Source organism: Vicugna pacos, chromosome 22 (genome assembly GCF_048564905.1).
Source record: "Vicugna pacos chromosome 22, VicPac4, whole genome shotgun sequence".
Classification (NCBI taxonomy): domain Eukaryota; kingdom Metazoa; phylum Chordata; class Mammalia; order Artiodactyla; family Camelidae; genus Vicugna; species Vicugna pacos.
Genome location: NC_133008.1, coordinates 7,894,591 through 7,922,358, shown reverse-complemented (window position 1 = coordinate 7,922,358; position 27,768 = coordinate 7,894,591). Strand labels below are relative to the sequence as shown.

The window sequence follows — 27,768 nt, the reverse complement described above, 5'->3', positions numbered from 1 at the left end:
AGCGGAGTCTGCTCAGCTGGAGTCTAGCACCAGCCCTGACAGCCAGGCATTGGCATTGAACATTCCTGAAGGGCTCAGGTTCTCCAGTGAAAAAGCCTGCTTCTGCTCCTTCCTGCCCACCAACTCCTTGGCCCCACGAGTAGCTGCTGTTTAAAAAAAAAAACACCCACAGGCTCACATTTTAGTTTCAGCATTTACTTCCCCCACACCACATTCTTGGAACCATCTTCGTTGAAGCTCAACAGGAAACAGCAATGATGGAGAAGTTGCCGGCTTTGCTGTGGAGACCTAGCTGCTGGAGCTGTCTGGGAAGAATCTGTGCCTCCGGGGACCAGGGAGATGCTGCGAGTGTGGGCCGCAGGAGGGCAGCCAGCTGGCCTGCCACCAGCCCAACAGATTCTGGAGCAGGTGCCCAGGTTGCTGCCGAAGTCCTTCACATGGGCGGGGGCAGAGCTTGCACCTCCTCCAGGCACTCGTCGTAGGCCTCCTGGTATTCCTCGTGGGGCTTGACCATTATCACGCAGGTGGGGCGCTTGGAGCCAGCGGCTGCACCCAGGTCCTGTAGAGAAGGAAAGAGAAAGGCTGTTTGGAAAAAAAGCCACATAACCTGTGTACCAGGGAGTCTCATAGTGATGACCCACCAGCCTAATCCAGCCCACAGACGTGCTAGTCCATCAACATTAAAAACATTTTGAATTGGTTGCCATCATTTAAGCTCAGCAAATGTTCGAGCTGTGGTCCAGCAACACTGGGCCTATATTCCCACCCAGCAACTGTGAAAGGGCTCCAGCCCAGCAGGGGCTGTCCCCTTAGGCAGGGCCTGTGCTTGCCAGGTCCCTGCCATCCCCCACTCCCTGGACCCCAGACCTATGGCCCCTGCTATGTAAGGATAAGGACAGAGGCAGGTCCCTAGAACACATCCTCTGGACACTGCACCCACCTAATAGGACCAACACATCCAAGTACACGTTCTGTTTCATTCCCACTGTCCATGGAGAAGGGGATTCCCATTTCACAAGTGCAGAGAGGAAACTTATCTGCAGTCCCACATCTAGGAAGCAGCAGAGCCAAGAATCCATCCGGGCCTGTCTCAACTCCAAAGCTTGTGCTCTTTCCCACAGTGGCCTGCTGCCACACACCCAACCCCAGACCCCCTCCTCCTGCACTGACCAAGATCGGGGGGCTCACGTGATCTTTACCGTCTTAGAGGGGATATAGACATAGGGCAGATTCCGGTCTTCACACATAACTGGGAGATGACAGTATACCTCAATGGGTAATGTGTCTCCTGCCAAAACCATGATCCTGAAATGGGAGAAACCACTGTCATTTTGAGCTTGCTCATCCCCTCTTTCAGTTGTGAGTGCCTTACCACTAAGGATGGGCCTTGAGGGCACAGAGATGGGCAAGATGGTCGCTGACCTCAAGGAGCCTAATTATTAATGTTTGTCTCCCAAACTCTAGAAGTGTGTGCAGATTTGTTTGGTGAGTACATTCCTCTGGGAAGGTGATGTCTATTGCTTGGCAATAAGTAAATGTCACCAAGTGTGGCAAATAGTATTGCGCTGGGACAGATAAGGTATGGGAGGGATGCCAATGAGTAAGAGCTCAGCTCTCCTGGACAATCAAAAGAGTAATCAGGAGGTGACACCTGAATGGAAAGCTGAAATGAACATCTGTCAGGCAGCCCATGGAGGGGCTGAGGCAGGGAAAAACCTTTAAGGTTGAGAGAATCAGAATGGCACCAGATACACAGGGGCTGGCTGTGGGGAGCCAGGGATGGCTTTGGAATCCAGGATGGGGATGGGGCAGACAAGAAGGCTAAAGAGATTAGCAGGGCCATACCCAAGGGCCCTGAGTGTAAGGCTCAGTCCCTAGAGTGACAGGGAACCAAAAAAAGCTTGCCAGAGAACCCTCAGTTAGGGCTCCTAGTTGCTAAAGTGTCAGGGTTCTGGGGCAAGGGCCTCTGAACTCCTGAAGACACAGAGGAAGAGTCTGTTCCGCAGGGGAGTGAGAGGAAAACACAAGGAAAGAGCTCTTGGTTCAAAGCACTGCACACACACCCCTAGTTTTCCTTTTGTCTTGTAGGCTCTCCTCCTCTGCAGGCTCTTCTTCCTCTGAGTAGTCTTTAAGTGCTGGTGTTCCCACAGCTTGGTCCTTGGCTACCCTGTCAGCACTCAGCTGACCCCATCCATAACCACGGCTTCAAGTGCTGTCTATGTGTTGACAACCCCCAAATCTATTCTCTCCAGCCAGACCCTCTCCCAGGCTGCAAAACCAAGTAGCCACGGGCCCGTCTGACAGTTCTCTGGGCAAAGGGGTGATGTGTTTAAAAGGCACCTCAAAACTTGTCTAAAACCAAACTCGCGATCTTCCCATACAAATCTGGCCCCCTCCACTGTTCACTGTCTCATGAGTGGGCCCTCTGTCCGTTTGCCTGGCATCCATACATCCTCTATCCACGTCCGAAAATCCTCTCGTCTATCAACTTTAATTCTCTCCATCTCTGCCATCACCATCGTAATCAAAATTGCCCTCGCCTCTTCTACACCACAGCAGCCTCCTATCTCAATTTCCCCATCTCTTCTTCCACCTCTGATCCTTTCCAAAGTTTCCAGAAAAATCTTAAGGTGTAAACATAATTATGTCACTCCCTGGGCTTTAGCCTTCTGGCGTCCAAAGCTCTTGAGTACAAAAATTAAACTTACCACAGCTTATGAAGCCCCATGAGAGAGTTTAACACTTCTGCACACCACTACCTTCTCCTGCCCCGGATCCACTTTTCTTCTCACAGAATGCCCTGCGTCCCGCCAAACACACACACCAATTCCTGTATCTTCAGACCTCAGCTACTCCACCTAGGTCAGACTCCTCAGTGAGCATCAAATCCCCACAAGCATTACTTATCTCTTGAGCACCTACAATGTACCAGACACTTCTGGAAATAAAGCAGTCGGTCAGAGGATTTATCTTGTTCTTAAAGAACTTACTATCTAGCCTGAGTGGGAGATACAGGGAATAAATATGCAAGTAAGTTTCAGATTCTGATAAATGCCAGAAAAGAGAGATGTAGGGTAATGAAGTCATCCTCACTGCACCCTATCCTTTTCTTTCTACAACTTGTAATTTTGTGTGTAGTTGATTAATGTCATTGTCTCCCCATAGCACAGTGCCTGAAAAAGAGTAGACACTCAGTAAATAGTCGCTGAATGAATGAAGCTGGGATCTACCCTAAGTGAGTAGGCTTATACGATTCGCTTCCCTTGGAATTCACTTTCCCCGTGGTGTCCCTTTGAGCTCGAGTATGTATCGGCATCTGTACTGAAGAGAATTTACCAACTAATTATCTTCTGCATATGAGGCTGTCAGAGCACTCTTACCGACTACCTTACTAAGTAGCAGGGATACTTTGGGACCGTTTTGAAAAGCAAAATCCGGCGGGAGGGGGTTCTTACCCTTTTTCGCCTTTGTTGATAAATTTCTGAACCTCCTTCACCCCGCGCCGAATCTGCTTCTGTTTCACGGCTGCCACGACAGGAGAGTCAGTCTGGGGGCCCTTGACCCACCACCCGCGTCCCGGCCCGGCCCACCCAGGTCCGCCGCACCTTTCTTGATGCATTTGTAGAGCTTCCTCGTGAGGCGGCGAGAAGCCAGGGGCTGGGCAATGGGGTTCAGATTCACCAGTAGCTCATGGTAAGTGCGCTCCCCGCTGCACGCGTCCGCCTGAGCCTCCCGCCCATCCGAATCTGCCTTCATTTTGGTCATCGCAGCGACCGTGGGGGCAATCGAGCACCTCAGATGCAAACCCATGCGGAGCTTCAGGAATCACTTCCGGGTCATGTCTCTCTGCGGAAAGCCGGCAGTACACCACAGCCAATTAGGAACCCGGGTCTCTGACTCAGACCAATCGTTGAAGCTCAGCTCCTTAAATACAGCGGGTGGGGGCGGGGTCTCGGCCGTAGGGGCGGGATCACTCCCATAACTGAGGCGGGGCAAGGCAGAGCGGATTAGGATCTGAGTCGGAGGGAGTCTGAGGCGAGGGGCGGGGCCCGGAGAAGGCGGGACCCGGGGAAGGCGGGGGCTGGGGAAGGCGGGGCCTGTACAAGGCGGAGCCCCGAGGGAGGCGGGGCCCGGAGACGGAGGGGAGGGACTAGGACACCCGCTTGGGCTCCTCTGAGAGTCCGGCTTCTCCCCTCCCGGCGGCGGGAGGAGCAGGAGCGTGTACCTCCGGGGACGTGACCACGTCTAAGCGGACGGAATCCTTGCCTAAAATGCGGCGTGGAAGAATGGGAGTCTGCTCCGTGCGATTCCAAATCTCCTTCGAATCCGATCCTCAGATGCGCCGCACGGAGCCTGGTCAGGTCCCGAGCCCGCAGCTGGTCCCGCCCGAGGGGTGCACCCTAGTTGCCAAGGTTAAGATAGAGTCTGACACCGGCACTTCTCCCACTCTGCTTTCTCTTTCCTGGAGAGGGGCGGCCCCGCTCACTGAGCGCTCGGTCTGGACCGCTCTTCCCCAGAGAGCGGGGCTCGCTCCCACCCTTCCCACTCAGGTATTTCCCGCGGGAGAGGTTCTTCCGACCACCGTGTCTGAGACTGCAGTCCAGCCGACTCCCCACTGGCAACCCTAACCCTGTTTCCCCTGGTTCCTACCGCCACATGGCACCGCACACACGGCGCACATCGCGGAAACAGCTGGCGGTTGCTGAGCTTCGGGAAGGCAGCGTGAACGCTGGGGACCGGCACTGGGTCTGAGACTTGGAGGTGTGGCGGAGGAGAGCTCTGAGTAGGCGCCCCGTTTGCAGTTGTCTGTAGAGGATTAGTGGACGGTGACGCTGGGGAGGCCAGCAGGCCTGGGCTGCGGTGGACCTTGTACCTCTGACTTATTTCTTGTACCTTGTCTTGGAACATTGGATGAATGATAATTTGATCATTGCTATAAGTTAATTGCCTTTGATTATGCGGTGGTAGGCCTGCCATTTTTGTGGTGGTGGAACAGGTCACAAAGTGGAACTTCAGAAGTCTGCAGCTGGCCTTGCCAGCACAGGGTGTCTAAGCCAACTGAAAACCTAACCTTTAAACCCTGTAACCACGTGTAGACCTTACACAAAAAAACATAGTTTTTTTTTTAAATTTTGTATTTTAATAAAGAAAATTAGGATACAATTCCTGCTAACCTTAGACCCCAAATAATTTCACAAATAGAAAAATACATCAGTTGAACACTGAGAATATGTTCCATAAGAAACAAAAAATAATTTGAAAATAAAGGTTGTATGCACAGTGTAACCCCAAATTGACCTTTTAAATGTTTTCACTTTGGAATTTCTTGAGAAAATATAGTGGCTCCTGAACTTTAGGACTAGGGGTTACTGCCAGCATTGCCTGACTGTCCACTGCATTGCTATACAATTTCTCACCCCAGACCCAACCCCCACTCCTCCCTCTTCCTCAGTCCTACAGTAACAGTTCTGGCCCACCCTGGGGAGACCTCCCCAAGAGGCAAGTGAGAGCAGAGCTCCTCTGAGCATAAGGCTGGCAGGGCTCTGCAGGATGGTTTTCTGCTCCTCTTTCAGCCTTGTGGGGTGGGTAACAACGTGTCAGGGTTGCAAAGGGGAAAGGTGCTCCCAGATGTGTGCATGGGGCATAACGAGTTCCATGGAGAATTTCATCCCTGGGAAACCCAATTGAGGCAAATGTGCTTGACTGGTCTTGGTTATGAAGGCCTCTCAGTTCTCATGTGGAAGAAGGAAGGAATTAACATTTATGTGCCAAGTGTAATGTCTTATCCAGTGCTCGCAGAGAATATCTTTATTATTCATAATTTACGGAGGCTCATAAAGGGGATTGCTCCATCCCGCTCACACAAAGCTGAATTTGAACCCTGGTCCACTAGTCTCCAATGCTCTGCTCACCTCCTGTGACTTCATGTTCAACTTTAGCTCAAAGGTTATGAAATGTGGCTGGGTAGTGAAAGTATAGGAATCTTGGCCTGGCCAGGTCACAAGTGTCAGCTTTTTGAGCCAGAAAACAATGAAGTACAAAGAACAAATCTATCTTCAGTAAACCCCACAGTGTATTTCTCACACCGGTCTCGGAGATCTGTGCCAGATCCGAGGCGGTTTGTGTGACTTCACTGATTTTGTTTGGCCACTCACACTCACTTGAAGCAGTCAGTGTATACTGGGTGAGAATGTAATGGCTAATGGGTTGGAGATCAGGGTTCTAAATGACAAATGACACTGGGCAATTCGTTTAACCTCTCTGGGCTTCAGTGCCTTGTCTATAAAATGTGAAATTTAGACCTAGATGGACTAAGGTCCTATCTTTTAAAAAGTTGGGGATGATGATGATTTTTTTTTAACTGAGATATATGGGAGGAGGGTATAGTTCAGTGGTAGAGCACATGCTTAGCATGCATGAGGTCCTAGGTTCAATCCCCAGAACCTCCATTAAAAAAAAAAAGGAAATAAATAAACTTAATTACCTCCCCCTTCAAAACATTAATAAAATAAAAATGAATAAACCCATAAAAACTGTCTAAAAAGTAAATTGAGATATAATTCCTATATATAATTAACTCATTTAAAATATACAGTTCAGTGGTTGTGGTATATTCACCGAGTTGTTCAGCCATCACCACAATCAATTTTAGGACATTTTCATTGCTTCAAAGAGAGCCCCACACCCTTTAGCTGTCACCTCTGTCCCCTCATCCTCCCTGGGCCTAAGTAACCACTAATCTACTTTCTGTCTATAGATGTCCCTGTTCTGGACATTTCACAGAAACGGGATCATTATAGTACACGGCCTCTTGTGTCTGGCTTCTTTCACTTAGCATGTTTTCAAGGTTTGCCCATGTTGTAACACGTGTCAGAGCGCCTTTGCTACACAACAGTCCACTCTTTGGATATACCATGTTTTATCCATTCATCAGTTGATGGACTGGGTTGTTTCCACATTTTGGCTGTTGTGAATAGCGCTGCTTTGAACATTCACGTGTAAGTTTTCATGTGGGCATATGTTTTTTATTCTTCTCTTGGATACATACTTAGAAAAGAATTGCTGGGTCATGTGGTAACTTGTTAACTTTTGGGGGAAATACCAGGCTGTCTTGCAAAGTGGCTGCACCATTTTACATTTCTACCAGCAGCATGCAAGCGTTCCAATTTCTCTTCATTCTCATCAATACTTACTGTAGTCTGACTTTTTCCTTATAGTCATCCTAGTGGGTGTGAAGTGGTATCTCATTGTGGGTTTGATTTGCATTTCCCTGATGGTTAATGATGTTGAGCAACTTTTCGGGTGCTTATTGGCTGTTTGTGTACTTTTGTAGAAATGCTTATTTGCCCATTTTAAAATTAAGGATGAGTTTTTAATTGACTTAATTTTTTTTCTTTATGGGGAGAGGTAATTAGGTTTATTTATTTACTTATTTTAATGGAGGTACTGGGGATTGAACCCAGGACCTCGTGCATGCTAACCATGTGCTCTACCACTGAGCTATCCCCTCCCCTTCTTATTTATCAAGCTAGATGCTTTCTCTAGAAGCTCATTTTCAAATAGAAGTTTGCAACTGGTGTCTCCTCAGAAGAGAAGCCTGAGATTTCAGGACAGAGCCTAAGGAGAGAGGGACCATCAATGGGATTCTGGAAGGTAGAACCTTCCTCAGACACAACTGCTTAGGTGCTTTATGCACCTTACTGCATAAAGCTAACTGCTTAGAAAAGTCAGCTTGGCACTTGAGAAAGTTGAGTTTCTTTAGGGTCAGGATTTTGGCTTTGGAATTTAAAATGTATTATTTGAAAGGTGATAATATTTATGTTAAAATTTTTTTCAGATAGTACATAAGAATATAAAACAAAAAGTTAAACATCCTTCCTCCTCAACCCCTATTCCCTGATTTAAGCTCTCCAGAGACACTTACCATTAAGTTTTATTGTGTATACATGCAAATATATTTGTTTACATACGTTAAATGATATAATACACTGTCTGGCAATTGTTTCCACTCATCAATATATCTTGGGAAATTTTCCTATTTTCGCCATAGAGATAAACCTCATTCTTTTAATGCGTTGTCATATCACGTTGTAAGCATTTCCATAATGTAGTTGACCAGCTCCTAGTGATGGACTTTAGTTTTGTTTTTAGTGCTTTTACTATTTTGAATAAATTTGCAATGAATCTTGTGTAGTATCTTCGGTACTTTTGTGAGTCTATCCGGGGAAAAATCTCTAACATTTAGGTTTTGATGGGTGCGGTATGGTCCAATTGTCCTCTAAAGAGGTGTGGTTTACAATTGTTCTGATATTGTCTCTACATCGCTTGCGAAGACTGGGTTTTAGCAGCCTTTTATCAGGGGGAGGAGGGGTGGTGATGATCCAGTGGGGAGAAATAGTGTCTGCGTTTATTTACATTTCTTTAGTTCAGAAGGAGGCCAGACAGTTTATATTTTTATAGGTCATTTATGTTTGTTTTTCTGTGAACTCTCTATTCTATCCTTGTCCAGTCTTTCTATAGGGTTGTCTCTTAGTGCTTTAGAAAAGCTTTTTGTATTCAAAGGAAAATTTTCTAGTGCTTTTGTGGTTTCACCGTTTATATGAAAAATTTTGATCATCAGTTTTAATGTGAGTGTTAGGAACAAGGCAGGGCTCCAGCTTCGCTTTTTTCCAGGTGGTTCGCCATTGTCCTCAGGCCATTGATTGAATCCTTCCTCTTTCCATCCATTCATTTAAAATGCCTTTGTGTTGTGCTGGACTCTAATACGTGCTTGGATCTCTTTCCAGTCTCTCTGTTCTTTTTCTAGTATGAAGCTGCTTTGAAGGCTCTAGTGTTTGGTTTGTTTGTTTTTTTTAAACTATTTTTAATATCTAATAGGTTTTCTGGTGGTGCTGAGGGCTGGGCCCATGTCGCTAGGCACTTTCTCATGTGCGGCCTCGGCCCTGACTCTCCGTCCCTCTCTCCCAGCCAGTGACCGGGGCCAGCCATAGCGAGTGGCTTTGATCTCTGGCAGGGATAAAATTAGTGGACAGCATGATATTTTAAGAAGTCCAAGGGACCCTAGGGACCACCTCATCCAGGCATTTGACAGATGAGAAGCTGAGGCAGTTTCACGAGGTGCTGTGTGTTCTGGTTGGGCGCTCTGTGTCCAGGCGCCTGCCGTGGGCTGGGGGCTCCAGCTGGTGATGGGAAGAGGGTGGCCACGAGCCCATCGTCAGCCCCGGATCCCCAGTCGCAGTCTGAGGCAGGCTCTTCTTCCAGCCACCAGCACCTACCAAAAGCCCGCACTCTTCCCAGATGGGCTTTTGGTCTGGGGCTGCCTGGAGGGAGGAGGAGGCGGTGGGTGCCAGTGCCGCCCCTGTTTCAGTCTGACTCCCACTCACACAGTCCTGGAGCCTGTGGATGCTGCTCGGGCCAGTTTCCTCGGCAGTCCCCCGCCTCCCCCCCGCAGCCTCTCCTAGACTGCAGCTCTCACCAACCGCTTCATCTGTTACCCTCTTCCATTGCCTTTGCATGCTTTCAAAAATCAGGGAGATTTCTCTGTTGGAGACGCTCTCATTTTCTTTGCTGTTTTGGTAGATGTTGCTGGAGTGTAGATGCGTGCATGTGTGTGTATGCGTGCAAAACCTGCCCTGTCTCCAGGATGCCACGCTGCCTCCCACTGCTTAATGGGATTCTTGAGCAATTGCTTGATGGGCACAATTTCTGTTCGTGTGCCCAGAAAATCTCTTCCTTTCCTCTTGGCCTCCTGGAATCGACACTGGCATGCCTGCCAGACTTCATGTGGTGGAGCTAGCTCTGGTTCTTAAATAGCTGATCCCCAAGCAGCAACATCCTGGGGGTCCAGCTGCAGTTTACAGCTAGGGCCAGGCCAGGGGGTGCCAAGGTGGGCATCCAAGGGCTAGAACTCTGAGCAGCTGGAGTTTTTGCTGCCAACATTTTCTGCAGACTTGGCAAACTGTTAGGAATAGAAGGGACACTGAGGAGGTTTGGGTCTCCACCATTGCCTTTCAGACTTTGCAGTCATTCCAAAAAAAATGTACTGAGCACCTGGGATGTGTTGAACACCATGCCACACGTTAGAGGGAACGCTGGTGAGCTCGAGAAAGTTCTTGACTCCCCAGAGGCTCCCTATGAATTCTGCTGCTGCATCCCATGATGGGGAAGTATCAGGCGCTCTAAGAGTATTGAACTGGAACCTAGGAAGGGATCTGGGAAAAGCTGCTTGCTCCTGAGATTTGTGGAATGGGAGAGTGGGGGGAGGGGTGCTGGGAAAGCCTGGAGGTGGGGTGGGGAGAGTTCAAAGCTGAAGACAGCCGGTGGCAGGGCCCACATGATGGCCACTGTCACTGCTTACCGCAGCCACACTCCTGTCGGGGTCCCTCTGTCCCACAACACAGAGAGCTCCAGGAGGGCAGAGTCTGTCTGTGGATCTGGTACCTGGCAGGGAGTCAGTGCTCAGAAAACATTTGAGTGAATGGACTTTATAGAATTTTGCTTAGATCTTGAGGCTACTGGGGAGCAAGAGTTTAACTTGGGGGTTAACCTGGTTAGTTTCATGCTTTTGGAAGAGTATTCAGGCAACTGTGGAAAAACAGGGGGGTGGACAATATGCCTGGGGGGCTTCCTCTGCTGGTGGCTGAAGGGGAATCAGATTTGAACCTGGCACCCGATGCTGGAGGGGGCCACACGCAAAGACCAAAGAGCAGCTGCAAGGAGCTGAGAACCATCCCTGGCCGACAGGAAATGGGGATCCCAGTCCAACAACCACAAGGAACCGAATCCTGCCAACAGCAGGGATGAACTTGGAAGAGGATCCCAAGGGCCAGATGAGATCACGGCAGTTGGAAAGTTTGATTTTACCCTTGTAAGCGCCTATCAGAGAACCCAGCCATGCCATCCCGGACTTGTGACCTGAGGACCTGTGAAAGAATAAAAGGATATTTATTGTTTTAAGATACTAAGTGGTCATATGTTACAACAACAGTAGAAAATGAACACATCAATTTCTGGATGCATTCACTGAATTGGAAACACAGGTAGAGTGGCGGATCAGGAAAGGCTGGCTGAGAAAAGAGGCCCAGGAGGGCTTGGTGTGGACAGTGATCGTCCCCACCGCATCAGGTTGTGGAGAGGCTCAAAGACTTAGAAAGTAAGTGCTGGATCAACGTTGGCCCCTGTGGATGTGGCTGGAGCTGCAGGGAGACCTGAGTCCCAGGTGCAGGTGGAGATCTGGGAGTCTCCGTGGAAGGGCCTCTGCCTCTGAGCCTGTCCCAGAGTCATTGATTCCATGAAATGTGATGGGATGGAGAAAGCAGGTGACACTGTCACTGCCTGAGCCCGGGGTCTGTCAAGTGGGCCGATTTCAACCCGCTGGCCAGGCTTACATCTCCTCCTCCTCACACGTATGCCTACCCCGCGGAGCAGTGAGGAATCACCGGGACTGGGTGTGGCGGCTCTGGCTTATGAACTTTTTATGACTGCTCTGTTGACAGCTGGTTTCTTGCTTTGCCTTTGGAGGGGCCTGGAGTTCACGGTCCTACTCCTAGAATGTGAGAACTCGAAGCATCCTTAGGCCCCACCTAGTCCCCCTCCCCCCATAACAGAGGGGAAGGAGAGGCTTGGAGAGGCAGCGACTTGCCCTGGACCACAGAGCAAACCAGGGACCAGGCTCCCCTCCCTCCCTCAGTCAGCGCTTAGCTGGGAATGGGGAGAGGCGGGATTCGGGGAGCAGCTGGACGTCCCCTTCCCAGTCCTGTATACCTCCTCCGCAGCCCCCAGTACTGCTGAGGAGGGACGGAAGCCTGACCACGCTCGACTTCTGTCCACACATGGAAAGAGGATTCTATCTTTTTCTTTCTTTAAGAGGGACAGAGAGGAGGGCAGCCAGGCTGGAGTGGAGCAAACTGGGGAGGAAACTGGGTTGGGAGTGTTTGGGGCTTGACTGGGAGACCTTGGCTGCCAGAGTCCGCCCGATGTAGGTGAGGACTCGGCAGAGGTTTTCTGTCAGGAGCCAGACAGTGAATATTCTAGGCTTTGTGGGCTATATAGTGTCTGTTACAGCCATTCAACTCTGCTGTGACACTATGAAAGCCGCTCTGGGCAATATGTAAACAAATGGATGTGGAGTTTCCAACAAAACTTGTGTGTAAAAACAGAGAGCGGGCTAGATTTGGCACATGGGCTGTACTCACTGTAGTTCCTTGGTTTGGAAGGTGGTGGTGGTGCCGGTGGCTTCCCCTCTCCTCACCAATCTGTTGTCATCAAATACCATTATTTGGAGTCCAGTTCTGGAAGTTCTTGGATACCTAAATCACTTGCTGGCAACACAGAGCCCTTAAAATATTTTAAAAAATAGAAATATGGTGGTTTTCAGTTTTCAAAAAATTTGAATAAGTATTATAGTCACATGGTTCAAAATGGTAACAAAAAGTTATACAGTGAACAGTGTCCCGCCCACCCATTTCACCCATTTTACTAACCAGAAGCAACCAATGAGACCCATTTCCTACATTGCCTTCCATAGACAGTCCAGATCTTATCTCTGTAAAAATGCTTTTCCATAGAAATGGTAGTATATTATGCACAGCAGTCTGCATCTTACTTTCTACAGTAGGAGATTGTTCCTATTACATTTTTGGTGTTTTTATTAGGATAGAATTAACAAATTCTTTTATCAAATGTCTGCGAGAGGTTTGACATCATCGTAATGTTGAATCTTCCTGTTTGCTCGGATCTTTTGTGTGCTCAGTATTTCAAATTTTCTTCATTTTTATCTTAAGTGTATTCCTAGGTGTTTTAGGTCTTTCTATCTTCTGATTGTTGTTGGCATATATACAAGCCACCATACTGAATTCTTTTATAGTTTAGAATAGTGTTCTGGTTAATTCTCTTTGGGTTTTCCTCATATATGATCACATTATCTGCGAATGGTGATGGTTTTGCCTACTCTTTTCCTGTTTTTATACTTCTAATTTCTTTCTCTTGTCCAATTACATTGGTTGTACACCCAGAAAAGGTTAAATAATAAATAGAAGAAGACAAGTTTGTGTCATTTCTTACTTTAATGAAAGTGCTTCTGGAAGATGACATTTGGGTTGCTTTTATAAATGTTTACCTTGTTCTGTTTTACCAAGAATGTTTACTAAAAATATATGTTGAGATTTATCAGTTTCTCTGTTAGTATGTATTGATAAGACTTTTTCCCTCATTTAATCTATTAATATGGTGCATTATCTTAACAGAGTTCTTAATATTAAACCATCCTTGCCTTTCTGGAATAAGCCTTCTTTGTAAGGTTTAAAATTATTATTAATGTACTGTTAGGTTGTTTGCTTATACTTACTAGCATTCTTCCATCCATACTCACAACTGAGCTCAGACTGTTTTTTTTTTTAAGTTATTTTTGAAAATTGAAGTATAATTGATGTACGGACTGTGGTTTGCTTGTATTGGTTGTATCAAGCCTGATGCCTGAGATGACCTTCAAGTGGGGACATGGAGGAGGCCATGGGACCTGTGTGTCTGGAGCTCATGGGAAAGGGCCAGACTAGAGAGAGATTCGTGGGTCATTTGCATACATGGTCTTTTGTGCCAAGATACTGGATGAGGTCACCTGGGGGCTGAGTAGACAGAGATGAAGAGAGGAGGAGGGTTGAATCTTGAGGTGCTTCAACATGTTTGAAATTCAGTCTCGGGAGGGGGGGAACCAGCAAAAGAAGTGGAAAATTATTTAGCAATAAAAAGGTACAATGAAGAAGTACCGATACACATTGTAATATGGATGAACATTGAAAAAATTACGCTAAGTGAAAGAGGCCAGACACTAAATGCCATGTGCTATATGATTCCACTTACATAAAATATCCAGAATAGGCAAATCTATGGAGATGGAGAGTAGATTAGTGCTTCTGGGGGCTGGAGGGGGGGATGGGAATGACATAAGGGTGAGGGATTTTTTAGGTGATGCACATATTCTAAACTGAGATTATAATGACCTTGCCCAGCTCTGTGAATATGCCAAAACCACTGAATTGTACACTGTAAGTGGGTGGATTTTATGGTATGTCAATTATATCCCAATAAAAATGTGTGTAGGGAAAAGAAACTTGAGAAGTGGTTAGAGTGTGGAAGGAAAATCTGGTGACTGACATGAGGAAGCTGCTCCCACCATGGGTCAGGGCTCAAGGTCCCACCAGTGAGTGGGAGGCTAGTTCTCACCTCTTTGGCAAAATGGAGGAACATTAACTGGGGACGGGAGAACTTGTTGGCCACAAGTTCAACTCTGGGACATCGTTCTTCATTGCTGGAAGTGGTTCTGACCTAACAGCCAAAGGGAGGGTCAATTTTAGAAGACACACTTCCCCAGGAGGCAAAGATTTACTGGCAGGAGCTGATGAAGGAAAATGGGTGGGGTGGGCCCTGCCCTACAGCCAAGGCGAGCCCAGCATAAGCTGGTGGTGACCAGGCCGACCTGGGCCCAGGAGAGAGCATGACTGGAGCTGGTTCTATAAAGCAGAAGCCGTTGGGACTGGGCAAGATGGGCAGGGGAGTCCATGGGTCGGGGCTCTGCTGAAAAACGGAGCAGTTAAGATTCAGATACCGGATGTCAGAATTGATGAGGTTTCTGTCACGGAGCTCAAGGGGAAGGGAAGAACGTGGTCCTGGAACTCTGGGCCGCGCCTCACTGGGGCAGTCTTAAGAATGCGGAGAGGGCTGGGCAGGGCTGGGCTGGAAACTGGTCCTCACCTGCAGGGACCAGACCTGTGCGCATGCCCAGATCACCCCTCGGGCGTGCCGGAAGTGCTGCCGTCGACCCGAGGAAAGGCAGACCTGTGAGTCCAAGCGGACTGCTGGGGCTGCAGAGTGGGCGGCGGTGGTGTGGGTGGGTATCATCTTGGAGGAAACAGAATCTGAGGAAGGTGAGGAAGAAGGGAGGCTATTCCAGGCAGACGGCGATTTGCGCTGCCAAACCTATTGAGAAGCCACCCATGTGGGACCCATGCCAGGGGAGATGGAGATTGCTGAGGATGCTGGAAGGCGGCGACTGACCCGAGCATCACCTGGACAAGGTACCCAATGAGGCGACGGGGGCTCGGTGGATAGGTGTTGCAGCTGGAGATGTGCAGACTGAAACTGGAATGAGACTGGGGGACTGGAAACTAGTGAATGAGCGGCCAGATCTACGGCAGGCGCTGGGTTTTCACCCTCTTTACGCCCTTTGAGTGCTGGCCTGACTTTCAAATGAAGAAAATTGAGGCTCAAAAAGGAGAAATAACTTGTTCTTAAGTCTCAGAGTTGGGACGTACAGGAGCTGGGATTTGAGCTGGGCCTTCTAATTCCAAAGCCAAATCTGGAGCTCCCATATTGGAGTTTAGGGGCCAAAATGACCCTGTATTGGAGTTTAGGGGTCTAGATGGGCAAACTTGCCCTTTATAGCATCAGATAGTAAGTATTTTTGGCTATGTGGGCCAAGAGGCAAAATTTAGATGATATTATGTAGGTAGGTAAATAATATGAGAAGAAATGAAACATTTCCATACATTTTTATTGGCAGAATTTAAAACATTATTTATGGACACTAACTTTGGGTTTCATAGAATTTATGTGTCATGAAACACTATTCTTTTGATTTTTTTTCAATCATTGAAAAATTTAAAAATCACTCTTTGTTCAAGAGTCATACAGAGTCAGACAGCAGGCCAGTGCTAAGCCCCATGCAAAGGAGCCGCCAAGGCTGCTCTTCTGAGGGGGCACTGCTGCCTTTCAGAGAGGACATAGGTGTTTCCTGATTTCATAGACTTTTCTCCAACCTGGTCAGCAGCAGTGCGCCCTAAATCTGTCCCTATCCCCATGCCCAGAATGCTGTACAAAAGTGAGAGTCCAGTCCCAGAGGAAGCTTAAATTTTAAAGGCTACACCAGAGATTGTGACATGAAGCCAGACCAGGCCCCTCTGTATGTCTCATTCACTGAAGGCAGCCTTGCGAGCTCCAAGGAGACTGGGAGGGTTAGGTCTGTACATGCCGCATCTTCCATTGAGGTCTGATTCCAGAAGGGTGTCCTAGACAATTCTGATTGGCCTCTGCTGGCCAGAGGCTGCCTCTGAGACTCCAAGTAGGCACAGGTGGCTGTTGCAAATGTGACCTTAGTGGGTCGGGGTTAGGGGAGCACTGGCTAGCAGAGCATCTCCACATCTTCCGAGTCTGTCTGGAGGATTTAAGACAGGATGGGGAGCCCATCAAGCGAAGGAGTCTTCCCTGGGGGCCTCTATTGTAATTCTTGTTAGCAGCCCTAGCAGCTGTCACTTCTGCCTCCTGCCCGCCTGTCTCCCTGCTGAACTCTTGGCGGACGGTCTCATCCCTGTAGGAGTGCGGAGGGGCAAGTGCTGCCATCCCTTGTTTTACAGTTTAATTAATTAATTAATTAATTAATTACCTTTTTACACAATGTGTTAATTTCTGATGTACAGCATAGTGATTCAGTTACACACACATATACAATAATTATATTATCTATTATACACAATATATAAAATATTATATAATACATAATATAATATGTATTATATACACATATATTATAATTACATATATAATATATATGTGTGTTACCCCTGTTTTAAAGATGAAGAAGCTGAGTTTCATGGAGGCCTAGTTAGGGACTGATATCCCTAATGCATTCAGTTGCTGAAGGTGAGTTTAGGGGGCCCAAGAGCAAGACATTAGGACCTGGTGGGGACTGGAGTGAGGTGGACAGCACCTGTCCCGCCTGCTGGACACATGGGACTGCGGCCCAGTGTGACTGCATCCAACAATTTTCCAAAAGTAACTGGAAATACAACATTTTGTAGAAAAATCATGCTTCGTAAATGTTGACAAATAATTTTTTTAGTGTTAAGTACTTCATTTTCCCATTTCGAACACTGTTTTAAAGCTGTAAATAATGTCGCCTTCCCTTCCCAGATCATCTTCTTCTAGGCAGACTTTCTTATTATAACACATCGGCGTGTGGGACATTTTCTTTCAACGCCATTTGCCATTGAGGAGAGCTGATTCTTAACTCTTCCAACTCTCATTGCTCTCACACGTTCTGGTGAGAGGTTGGGAGGATGGCTCCCCTTCTGTGAAAGAGGTAACAGCCGGCTCCTTGCTGGTTCTCTTGGTAAAGCTACTGGCGGAGCAAAGCCTGCCACTCTGGGCTCAGAGGAGTTCTCTCAGCTACTTCATTTGGCTCCAAAGGGAGGAGGCAAATAATTCTTTACAATGTTCGAGACACTGTATGGGGCAAGCAAGCCCATCTGAGAGTCAGAATCAGCCCACTAGGAGCCAGTTTGTCACCTCGGGTTGGGGGATCTTTTATTCATTCTGCACAGATTGGAGTGCTGCCCACTGGAGGTGTTGGGGTGAAGGAGACAGACCTGGTGCAGGACCTCATGGAACTCAAGATCAACGTCAATATTGCACAGTCTGTGCTCTGAGATGGGCTCTTCCTCGGGGCCTGTCACAGCTGAAGTCTGATGGATGTTGGATTAGTCAGCTAAGGCTGCGGTAATAAAGCACCACCAGCTAGGGGCGGAGGGTGGTGTGACAACAACAGAAATAGACTGTCTCACAGTTCTGGAGGCCAGGAGACCAAATTCATGGTGTGGGTAGGGCCATGTTCCCTCTGAAGGCTTTAGGGGAGGATCTGCTTCATGCCTCTCTCCCAGCTTATGATGTTGTGGGCAACTGGTGTACCTTCATGCTATGGACTGAATGTTTGTGTCAATCCAAATCCATCTGTTGAGAACCTAGTCCCCAGTGTGATAGTGTTTGGAAGTGGGGCCTTTGGGAGACAACTGGGTTTAGATGAGGTCATGAGGGTAGGGCCCTCATGATGTAATTAGTGCCCTTTTAAGAAAAGCCATGAGAGAGCTTGCTTCTCTTTGCTCTCTGCCATGTGAAGATACAATGAGAAGAGAGCCCTCTGCAAACTAGGAAGGGGGCCCTCACAAGACACCAGATCTGCCAACACTTTGATCTTGGACTTCCCAGACTAAAGCTGTGAGAAATAAATTTGTTGTCTAAGCCACCTGTCCATGGTATTTTGTTATAGCAATCTGAACTAAGGCCCTTGGATTGTAGACCATCACTCCAGTCTCTGCCTCTGTCATCACGTGGTGTTTTCCTTGTGTCCAGCTGTTTGTGTGTCTTTTCTTCTTATAAGGCACCAGTCATATTGGATTAGGGCCCTACCTACCTCAGTCTGGCCTCAACTTGATTACATCTGCAAAGACTCTATTTCCAAATAAGGTCACAGGTACCGGTACCGCGGGTTGGGAATTGAACATATATTTTGGGCGCATACAATTCTGCCCAAAACAGATACGCAGAGTAGGCAAGTGAAATTTGAGGAAGAGTATTCCAGGCAGAGGGAATAGCAGGTGCAAAGACAAGAGGGTGCAGATGAGTTCCAGGAAAGAAATCAGCTAGAGGGGAGAGCTGGGCATGAGATGTGGCTGGGGTGGCTCATGCCAGGCTTCTCAAGCTGAGTGGGACAGTCAGGCTTGGCTAGACTGCAATTAAAGATAAACTCCCATATCTCAATGGCTTGACCTAGTCCAGGTTCATTTCTTGCTCATGTCAAGTTGGATGTGGGTCGAACATCTCTCTCTATAATGTGGCTCTGTGGTCTTCAGAGGAAGAGAGGTCTGAAGAACACACCTGGTGTTGACTGCCCAGGCCTGGAAGTGACCCTTCCACTCACAGATCATACAGCAAGAGAGGTTGGAGGGAGGAGGGCACAGATTTCTATGAGCCCCAACTGTCTCACCCAGATTCAGGGTCAAGACTTCATCCTCAGAGTACTGGGAAACCAGCCAAAGTTTTCACAAAGAGTGTGACAAGATCCAACTTACGTTTTAGAAAGCTTCCTCTGGCTGGAGCCAGAGTCAGCCCTGGAGTGAGGGAGCTGGAGGTGGTAGAGCTGTGCTGTGGGAAGTGGCCCCCGCGTGGGAGTCCGCCACTACAGTCATGACATGTTTACATGTTTGCAATTAACTCCTGCAACTTCTACCTTGCAAGCTTAGCCAAAAAATTTTTTTAAAGAATTTTCAAAATGCATTTTGTGTCCTTGCTATTCTAGTTGGTGCTTGTACACATGCTTACACATACATTGCCTGACAGCCTGACTCCCCAAAGCCAGGGGACTGTACTCTAAGGGACCTTCAGGGGTAAATGGGCTGCTTGCTAATTTGAGAACCTCATTGTCATAGAAGATGCCCTTAACTCAAGTCTGTAACTGGGACCCAATAACAAGAGTCCCTTGTGTCAAAGGGACTTCCTGCTGTTTCCAAACATCCCAGCGTGCTGCCTGTCAGAAGCACGCTTGGGTGCAATATAAAAGCATGCTGTGCTGAGATTGACCCCCATTTGTCTGCCATTCTTTATGGTTCGTGAAGTACTTTCTGAGCCATTGCTTCATTTGAGCCTCAGAATCATTTAATCTGATATGAAATCTAATTTAGACCAAGGGACACAGGTGCTCAGAGCCTCTTTGTCTTACACTAGTCAAGAGCCCTGGGAACAACGCGGAGTTGCCAGTGCTGGGTTAGTGGCTCCGTCATTTTAGCTGTGTGATTTCAGAGTTTTGGTGCATAAACTATTGATAACTGCATGCAAAGTTATTTTGAAGCTCCAATAAAGCAGTGTTGGTGAAAGCATTTTGCAAACTGTGATGCAACACCCACACGTTGTTATCCAGACTTTTTATGTCACTGAAAGTGTTTCCCAAGTTGTGCTAAAAGAATCCATGTGGATGAGAACGGAAGATTAAGTGCCTCAGTAGTTATGTCCTGTGGCTATTCTCAGACTATTTGACTTTGAACTTGATCGCTTGGATTTTCTTCATGGCTTGGGCAGCTATGCCCATGCTCACCTGTGACCAAATCCCTCCCCCTTATTTCTGTGGGTGGGCAAGGGCTGGGGTGGAGTTTGTTAGGGACTTTCTTGGAAACCTTACCACCAGATTTCAGTGACATGACCAAGGTTTTATGGAGACATGTGAATTCCAGGTATAGAATCAAGCCTGAAAGTGAAATGGTCAGATGGACCTTGGGATGAACCAGAGGCATTTGCTAATCTGGTGGGTGGGTGCCCCAGCTCTAGGTGGTTGATACTTTGGGGGAAATGCAGCATTGTGTGGCTAATAATTTTCAAATTATCTGAAAATTATTTTTTCCAAATGTGAAAGTCACATTTTACATTCTTATGGTAACTACACTGGCTGTTCAGACTAGGAAGTGAATTTTGGACCAGGACTCTAGGCTTGTTTTCTCACTTATAAACTGGTAGGTACCACCTTCCACAGGGTTGTTAGGACACCAGATGAGAAAACAGAATGCCCGGCCCACCACGGGGCCTGGCCGCAGGAACCCAGTAGGAAACATCAGCTACTAGTGTTCTGCCGTTATTTGGTAATCCCCAGGCTTCAGAGGTTTTAATCCTGGTTCATTCGGGGTCCGTCACCCATTTGATTAAAAGGAATCACGGGATTATGCAGGCCTTTCAAGCTTGGTGGTCAAGTATATAAATAGTAAGGGGTTTTCCTACCAGAAAAAGAGGACTATTCTTCCCTTCCCTCAAACTTCATTTCAGGGAAGTGGTGAATTTTTCTTAAAAATAGATTTCAGCAAAAAATAAATGACTCTACAAGTGTAAATATGATGCTAATCGTCCCGGTGTTGTCAGGTGACATAAGACTGGGGGATATGGTACTCCCAACCCTTCCTCCCGCCACATATCGGTGGAGCATCACTGGCAAGTCACCTGGCGGACTCCGCCCCCTCCCCGCATCTGGCCCCCAGGGGAGGTGGCAGAAAGGGCGGGAGCGCGTGGCTCAGACAGCACCAAGGTCAAGGCGGCAGGGCGGGCTCCGTCCCGACTTCTCCCAGCCAGGCCAAGGGCCCTGGAGGACCCTAAGCGCCCAATCGCTGAAGGCCGGGTTCTGCCATTTCCAGCCAGGGACCTTGGTTTCCGAAATTTCTTAGAGCTGTTTCCTCTTTTGGGAAATGGAGTAGCCGAGGCTGCTAATGGCTGGGACGGGGCGCACCGCGAAGAGAGACTACAGCCTCAGAGGGCCGAGGGCCAGTCTTGGGCCCCACAGAAGCTAGCTAGCCTCGGGCTGCTGGCCGCACCAGGTAGTGCCGTCAAGCCACCAGCCCGGCGACCCTCCGCAAGGCCCCGGCTCGCGCGGATTCTAAAATGAGGACAAAGCCCGCCCGGCTCCAGCGTGCGTGCGGCGCTGCAGCCAATGGGACGTCGGAGCGGGGTTGAGTGACGGGCCGACGAGGCCAATGAGCATGCGCCTTGTTGCGAGGTGGCCCCGGCTCCGGCATTATAAAGAGCGCCACGAGTCGGCATTGTCAGGCGGCGGCACCGTGCGGGCCTGAGCACGCTTGTTAGTTGGTGGGTTCCGTGCGGCAGCGGCGGCGCCCGAGGAAGAGGACTCGAGGTTGCGGCGGCTCCGTCGGAAGACGGGGGACAGGTCCGGCAGCGCGAGCGTGAGCGCAGCGGAGCCCGTGGCGCCTTCCCAGCGGGTGGGGACGAGCGGGCCCCGCGGCGTCATCGGCGGCGAGGTGAGCGGCCGGGCCCGCGGGCGCCGGGCGGGAACCCGGGCGGGAGCCGCGCCGGTCTGACGCGCTGTGGCCGCATGTGGCCTCGTTGCAGGAGCCGCGCGCTTCGGCCTAGCATGTCGGAAGCGGGTGAGGAGCAGCCCATGGAGACGACGGGTGCCACCGAGAACGGACATGAGGCCGCCCCCGAAGGCGAGTCGCCGGCCGGCACCGGTACCGGCACCGGCACCGGGGCCGCGGCAGGAGCCGGAGGCGGGAGCGCGGCGCCCTCGTCCGGCAACCAGAACGGCGCCGAGGGCGACCAGATCAACGCCAGCAAGAACGAGGAGGACGCGGGGTAGGTGCGGCCGCGGGCCGACGGGGGCGCCGCCTTTGTTCCGGGGCCGCCTTTTGTTGGCGCCACGCGGCGGGGGGAGGGGCGGCCGGGCCTGCTCGCTGCCCGCAGCCCAGCCGCGCCGCGCCGCGCGCCGGAGTTTGCCGGAGTTTGTTGGGTCGACTTTGGCGCCGCCCCGGGGCCGCTCGAGCGGGCTGGGGGCGGGCGGCCTGGAAGGAGGGGGGGAGCGCTCGCACCCGGGGCCGAGCCGGTCGCGGGCTGCCCTGGCTGCGTGGGCGGAGTTGGCGCGCGCCCCGGCCTCCCTCCTCCGCCTCCTGCCGAGGGCGGAGTCACGGTCTGAACGCGGCTCGGCCCCGGAAGCCTGGAGTTTCTTGAGAGCGAGTTCTGCAAGGGGGTGCCCCGGCAGGGGCCGTAGCGTTTTGATACGTGTTGGTTAGACAAATCAGGTTTCTTCCAGCCAGTTGTGATGCTCCGGGCCTCTCTCAGGCCAGGCTGCCCTTTCCCTCGCCAGGCTCCGGGTGCGGAGTCACCTGAGAGGCTTTGTTGGGGTCAAGGTTGGGTTTGGGAGGGTAGTGGAGATGTGTTAATCTCTTCCAGAGGTAGAACCCTTACAGACTCTAAGGGTAGACCTTTGTCCGAAAGGTGGCTTTGTTTATAATCCTTTCAGTGAAAGCTTTGCCAGAGTCAGTCGTTCTAAACTCATAGCTTTTTTTTTAAGGCTTGCCATGTGTTTCACTTCACCATTTCAGAAAAATGTTCGTTGGTGGCCTGAGCTGGGATACCAGCAAAAAGGACCTAAAGGATTATTTTACCAAATTTGGAGAGGTCGTTGACTGTACAATAAAAATGGATCCCAACACGGGCCGGTCAAGAGGATTTGGGTTTATCCTCTTCAAAGATGCAGCCAGTGTGGAGAAGGTAAGCTGGGTACTTTACTGTCAGCAGCCTGTATTCTAAGAGAACAACGTTCTTAGACCATGGTTGGCTTACGTGTTCTGTACGTGGTTGAGTGCTTTGGGAAAAGCAGAGAGGTTGGGAACTTATGCTCTTGTTTTTAAAGGGATTAAAAGTAGAGACTAAGGGGAGGAGTGAGGATGGGCCAAAGTGGTCCAGGAAGATTATAGTGGACCACTTACCTTGGTGCCTATTCTGGACCCTGTTAAAGCAGATGCTTCATTGCGGGAACTAGAAGAGAGTTCGTGGTTGCTAGGAGATAGGCATTATTTTAGGCCACTTTACAGAAGACAACAAACCTAAGGCTCAGTGTAAGTAGATGAGATCACATTAGTAGTAAGGGGTGGGGGGTGAGAATTCCAGTCCTAGCACCCCAGCTCTAGCTTGTGCTTTTAATCTCTGCTGCTTTAATTCTGGAGGAGAGAGGCCTTAAATTGGGACTGCCCGGGCAGGAACAGGGGTGCACAGCATGGGTGAGGACAGGTTTATACGTGTTTAGGTAAACCAGGTGTACTTGAAGTTTGGGGGCTGGGTTGGGAAGTCAGGTTGGAGGGGATGAAGCACGTTTTGTGTACATGTTGTGGCTCAAAGGGAAGAGCCTTGTCAAGGGTTATGCTGCCAAGTTGGTATTCAACTTGCTTCTGTTGGAACAGGTTTTAGACCAGAAGGAGCATAGGTTGGATGGCCGTGTCATTGACCCCAAAAAGGCCATGGCCATGAAGAAGGATCCAGTAAAGAAAATTTTTGTAGGGGGTCTGAATCCTGAAGCCACTGAGGAGAAGATCAGGGAGTACTTCGGCGAGTTTGGGGAGGTGAGTGTATGCCCCCAGAGTGGCCTGCCAGCTGCCCTGAGCTTGCTTTCTTGGTCCTTGGCAGTCTTGGCTGGCTGGAGCTCTTTCCAGTCTCTGGTGTTTATGTGAGTGCTGAGTTCCCTAATTTAGTCCCTGGGGTAAGGGAGGCAGGCACTGGTCCTGAGCTTTGCCTGTGTTTACAGATTGAAGCCATTGAACTTCCAATGGATCCAAAGTCGAACAAAAGACGAGGCTTTGTTTTCATCACCTTTAAAGAAGAGGAACCTGTGAAGAAAGTTTTAGAGAAAAAGTTCCACACTATCAGTGGAAGTAAGGTAAGGTGTCCCCAGCTGTGTGTGCGTGACCACCTGCTGGCCCTTCCAGGTGTGAGTTAGGGGCTTACCTGCAGGAGCTCTCCAGGGCACAGCTTACTGCAGTGTCTGCTGTCCTCACGGGCGCGCGGTCCTGTCCTTCGGGGAACTCCTTGGCTAGTAGGACTGGCAGTAAACGGGATGTGCGGGAGGCAGGAGAGGATGGGAGGCTTCTGTGGGGTAGGGAGTACGCTGAGTAGCTTCTTCAATTCCTGATTTAAAGCTAGAGATCAAGGTGTTAGGGCGCTAGAGTACAAAGTGTATAAGGCCTGCAGTTAAGTTCTCAGAAAATACTCTAAAGCTGCCATTTACTGATTTCCCTGTGGTCAAGTGTCTTTCTGTTAAGAGCTTGCCGCAGCCTTTTCTCCTATCTTTATTCCTGCTACAACCAAATCTTTTCACCTCTATACCCTTTGGTCACTGTTTAAATTAACTGCCATCCCAAAGATCCTTCCCAAAGAGCTCCCAGGGTCCTGGCCAGCTTAAGCTCAGGGCCCGTTTAACTTCAGATGAGCAGAGTCCTGTGCAGTGAGGTGTACACTGAGGTGCAGCTCTAACCCCTGAACTCTGGACAGGAGAGAGTAGGTAATGTGCTTTAAGTATTCTCCAGGTGGCAGTTGGGAGTTGAGGGTGTGGCCCACTGTCGGCAGGGTGTGGCAGGCTCTGCCTGAGCAGGGGTGGCAGCCAGATTAGGTGGGACCAGTAGGGTGGGGCTCCTCAATCCTGGCTAGGAATTTGGAAAGATTGGATTTGGGATTGGGACCTTAAGTTTTATGTAAAATGAGATTGGATCATGGGGCTCTTACGTGAGATGTCGCCCATTAATGGTTACCCCAGAGGACAGTGACACGGAGAGAGGCCTTTTCCTTGTGCCATAATGTGAAGTGGGCAGGCAGAGCCTGTTAGGATTAGACAAACTACTGGTGGTGGTCGCAGAGTAAGTTTATTTAGTTGGTGTATTTGGCGTTTTAAACTTGAGATAGAAAACATGGTATTACATCAGTTGGGGATAATTTGCTAATTTTTATATGAGTGCTTGTATAGGGATGTCTTGTACAAAGTGGTTTCTTACTAGTCTTAACGAGGGCAGGTTGTGTCAGTGGACTTTTTAAAAAAAAAAACACTTGAGCAGGAGCACTGGAAGGTCTGTGACCCCACCCGCACTAGACAGTTGTGAGCAAAAAGGAAATAAGACTCTGGGCCCTAAGGGGACACATCTAGCCCGTCCCAACAACAGACTAGTGGTTGGAGGAAGTGGGGGGAGCACTGTGGCCTTACGGAAGGCCTGCCGTGAACGTCAGTGGCTTTCTTCCTATGTAAGATGGAGGTTAGGGTTGCTGCCTCACTGGCATATTTGAGTGGGATGCTTTATTTCTTGTTGGGGGAAAAGGGAGGCGTTTTTTCTCTAATGGAGGCCTTCTTTGACTCCCTTGCCCACTGGGGCCAAGGTGGCTGCAGACTAACACCTGGTGTGGTGTCTTCCTCCACTGGCCCGGCACTGGCCCAGCTGTCTCGCAGCTCTCTTCCCACTTGTTAGATGTGGAGCGCCCAAGGGTGACCCTCCGCAGACCTACTGGTGTATCACATCGTTTCAAGTGTCCTGGGGAAGGGCTTGAGCCAAAAAGGTGCTTGTGTGTGAGTTTCAGTCAGTCTGGGTACTAGTTGTGCTTCTCAGAGCTAGCCCCGGGGTGGTTTCCATTGCAGCACGTGCTGTTTATGAGCAGGTAGACAAGATGAGCCATCTGAATATTGGTCAGTGAAGGCCTTTATGCACACTCCCTGCCCAGAGCTCTTCCTGCTGGCATGACCCACTGCTCTCTTGGCTTTCAGTGTGAAATCAAGGTGGCTCAGCCTAAAGAGGTTTATCAACAGCAGCAGTATGGCTCCGGGGGCCGCGGGAATCGCAACCGAGGGAACCGAGGCAGCGGCGGTGGTGGCGGAAGTGGAGGAGGTGAGTGGATCCCCAGTGAAGACAGGTTCTGTTTTCCTGCCTGCATGGAGCTTCTGTGCCTGTCAGTGGGGGCTTTCTGGCCTCTAGTGCTCATTGCAGCCAGGTGGGCAGGACCAGGACTGGTTCTCCTGGGTCGAGGCTGTGGTGCTGTTGCTGCTTGGAGTGGAAGAGCTGTAGGGCCCCAGGGCAGAGGGGGTGTCTATCTGCATCACTCTTGAGTGGTGGGGCACGGTGGGGCGTGCTTGGCTCTGGCTGTTCTGAGTCTTGGCACACCCATGGGCAGGTGGGCAGAAGGGTAGGGCAAGGCTGTGCCAGGCGCTTAACCTTCCATCCCAGGCCCCTCTGACTCCAAAGCCTGAACTCCATCCTTTTTAAGGCCAAGCTGCCACGGAGGGTGGGGGTGATCAGAGGGTGACGTGAATGAGAGTGAGCTGCCTCATTTGCCCCAGCGAAGTTAGTTTCCTGGCCTGGCCTTCTCATCCCCAGCTTGGGTCTCTCAGGTGCAGGGCTGGGCCCAGGGCCCTTTACACCAGGACAGCAGCCCCTTGGCCTTTCTGAGTTGCCATAGTAACCTCGCCACCCAAAGGGCAGGATTTCCTCTATCCTAGCTCCTGCGTGTGCTAAATGGTCCATGGGCCCCTGTGCCCTGCTCCCCCCACAGGTCAGAGTCAGAGTTGGAATCAGGGCTACGGCAGCTACTGGAACCAGGGCTACGGCTACCAGCAGGGCTACGGGCCTGGCTATGGCGGCTACGACTACTCGCCCTATGGCTATTACGGCTACGGCCCCGGCTACGACTACAGTAAGTAGGAGAGAGGGAGACCCCCGTCTGCTCGTCCATCCCGGGAGGCAGGACAGACAGTGCAGGGGCCGCTGGCAGCACGGGCCGCTGGCAGCAGGGGCTTTGGAGTCGGACAGGCTGGGCTTTGTGGCCTGGCTCGGTCATTGGAGCTCCCCAGTTTCGAGCTCTAGAGCTGTGGGCCTCAGGAAGGTGGGAAGACATCCTGCTGGACAGAGTTGTCGGCTCCAGTGAGGATGCCTCTCAAGCGCCTGGCACAGGGTAAAGGCTCAGTAAGCTGTAGCTGCTGTCACTGTTGTTCTCGTCCCTAGGTCAGGGTAGCACAAATTACGGGAAGAGCCAACGACGCGGTGGCCATCAGAACAACTACAAGCCATACTGAGGCTTCGGCAGGAGTGCCCGACTGACCGCACACGCTTTGTTTGGATATCGAGTGAACACAATTATGTACCAAATTTAACTTGGCAAACTTTCTATAGCCTGTCCCATGTGCATCTTATTTAAAAATTTCCCCTTGGAAATCACTCTCCTGTTCAATATTTCCAGAGCTCTAGTTGTTTTAGGCAGCGTGTGGTGTCTTAAGAGGCCAGAGAGGCATTATGGGCTGATTTTTTATTACCGGGTGACCCAGAGCCAGGCCGGAGGGTCTGCTTCCCACTGCTGCTCTGCAGCCTGCATCTGTGTGGACCCTGGTTGTAAAGAGTAAATTGTATCTTAGGAAACCAGTGTCACCTTTTTTCACCTTTTAATTTTATATTATTTGTGTCATACATTTCCTGTAATGGAAGTGTTAATTTTACTGTACTTTTTGGTACCTTTCGGGAATCTAATGTATTGTAAGGTATTTTACACGTGTCCTGATTTTGCCACGACCTGGATATTGAAGCTATCCAAGCTTTTGAAATAAAAATTTAAAAACCCCTGAGCCTGGGTGAGTGTGGGGCACACTGAAGGGGG

General features: G+C 49.7%; 2 protein-coding genes across 4 annotated transcripts; one reads left to right on the top strand and one right to left on the bottom strand.

The window, feature by feature from the left end:
- Positions 1–179: 179 nt before the first annotated feature.
- On the bottom strand, positions 180–3,888 carry NHP2 (NHP2 ribonucleoprotein). Of its 2 annotated transcripts, XM_006198928.4 has the most exons (4): positions 3,606–3,888; positions 3,456–3,525; positions 1,200–1,305; positions 180–559 (listed from the first exon to the last, which is right to left on the bottom strand). In XM_006198928.4, the coding sequence occupies exons 1-4, from the start codon at positions 3,808–3,810 to the stop codon at positions 434–436; spliced, it is 507 nt and encodes a 168-aa protein (XP_006198990.2). In that variant the 5' UTR covers positions 3,811–3,888; the 3' UTR covers positions 180–433. The 2 variants fall into 2 exon arrangements, with proteins under 2 accessions (XP_006198990.2, XP_072803239.1); XM_072947138.1 differs by lacking the exon at positions 1,200–1,305.
- A 17,490-nt stretch (positions 3,889–21,378) lies between these two features.
- HNRNPAB (heterogeneous nuclear ribonucleoprotein A/B) lies at positions 21,379–27,736 on the top strand. 2 transcript variants are annotated; one of them, XM_072947132.1, is made up of 8 exons: positions 21,381–21,614; positions 21,706–21,948; positions 22,695–22,863; positions 23,553–23,711; positions 23,894–24,025; positions 25,892–26,012; positions 26,674–26,814; positions 27,123–27,736. In XM_072947132.1, the coding sequence occupies exons 2-8, from the start codon at positions 21,728–21,730 to the stop codon at positions 27,191–27,193; spliced, it is 1,014 nt and encodes a 337-aa protein (XP_072803233.1). In that variant the 5' UTR covers positions 21,381–21,614; positions 21,706–21,727; the 3' UTR covers positions 27,194–27,736. The 2 variants fall into 2 exon arrangements, with proteins under 2 accessions (XP_072803235.1, XP_072803233.1); XM_072947134.1 differs by lacking the exon at positions 26,674–26,814 and having other exon boundaries at positions 21,379–21,614.
- The last annotated feature ends 32 nt before the right edge of the window (positions 27,737–27,768 follow it).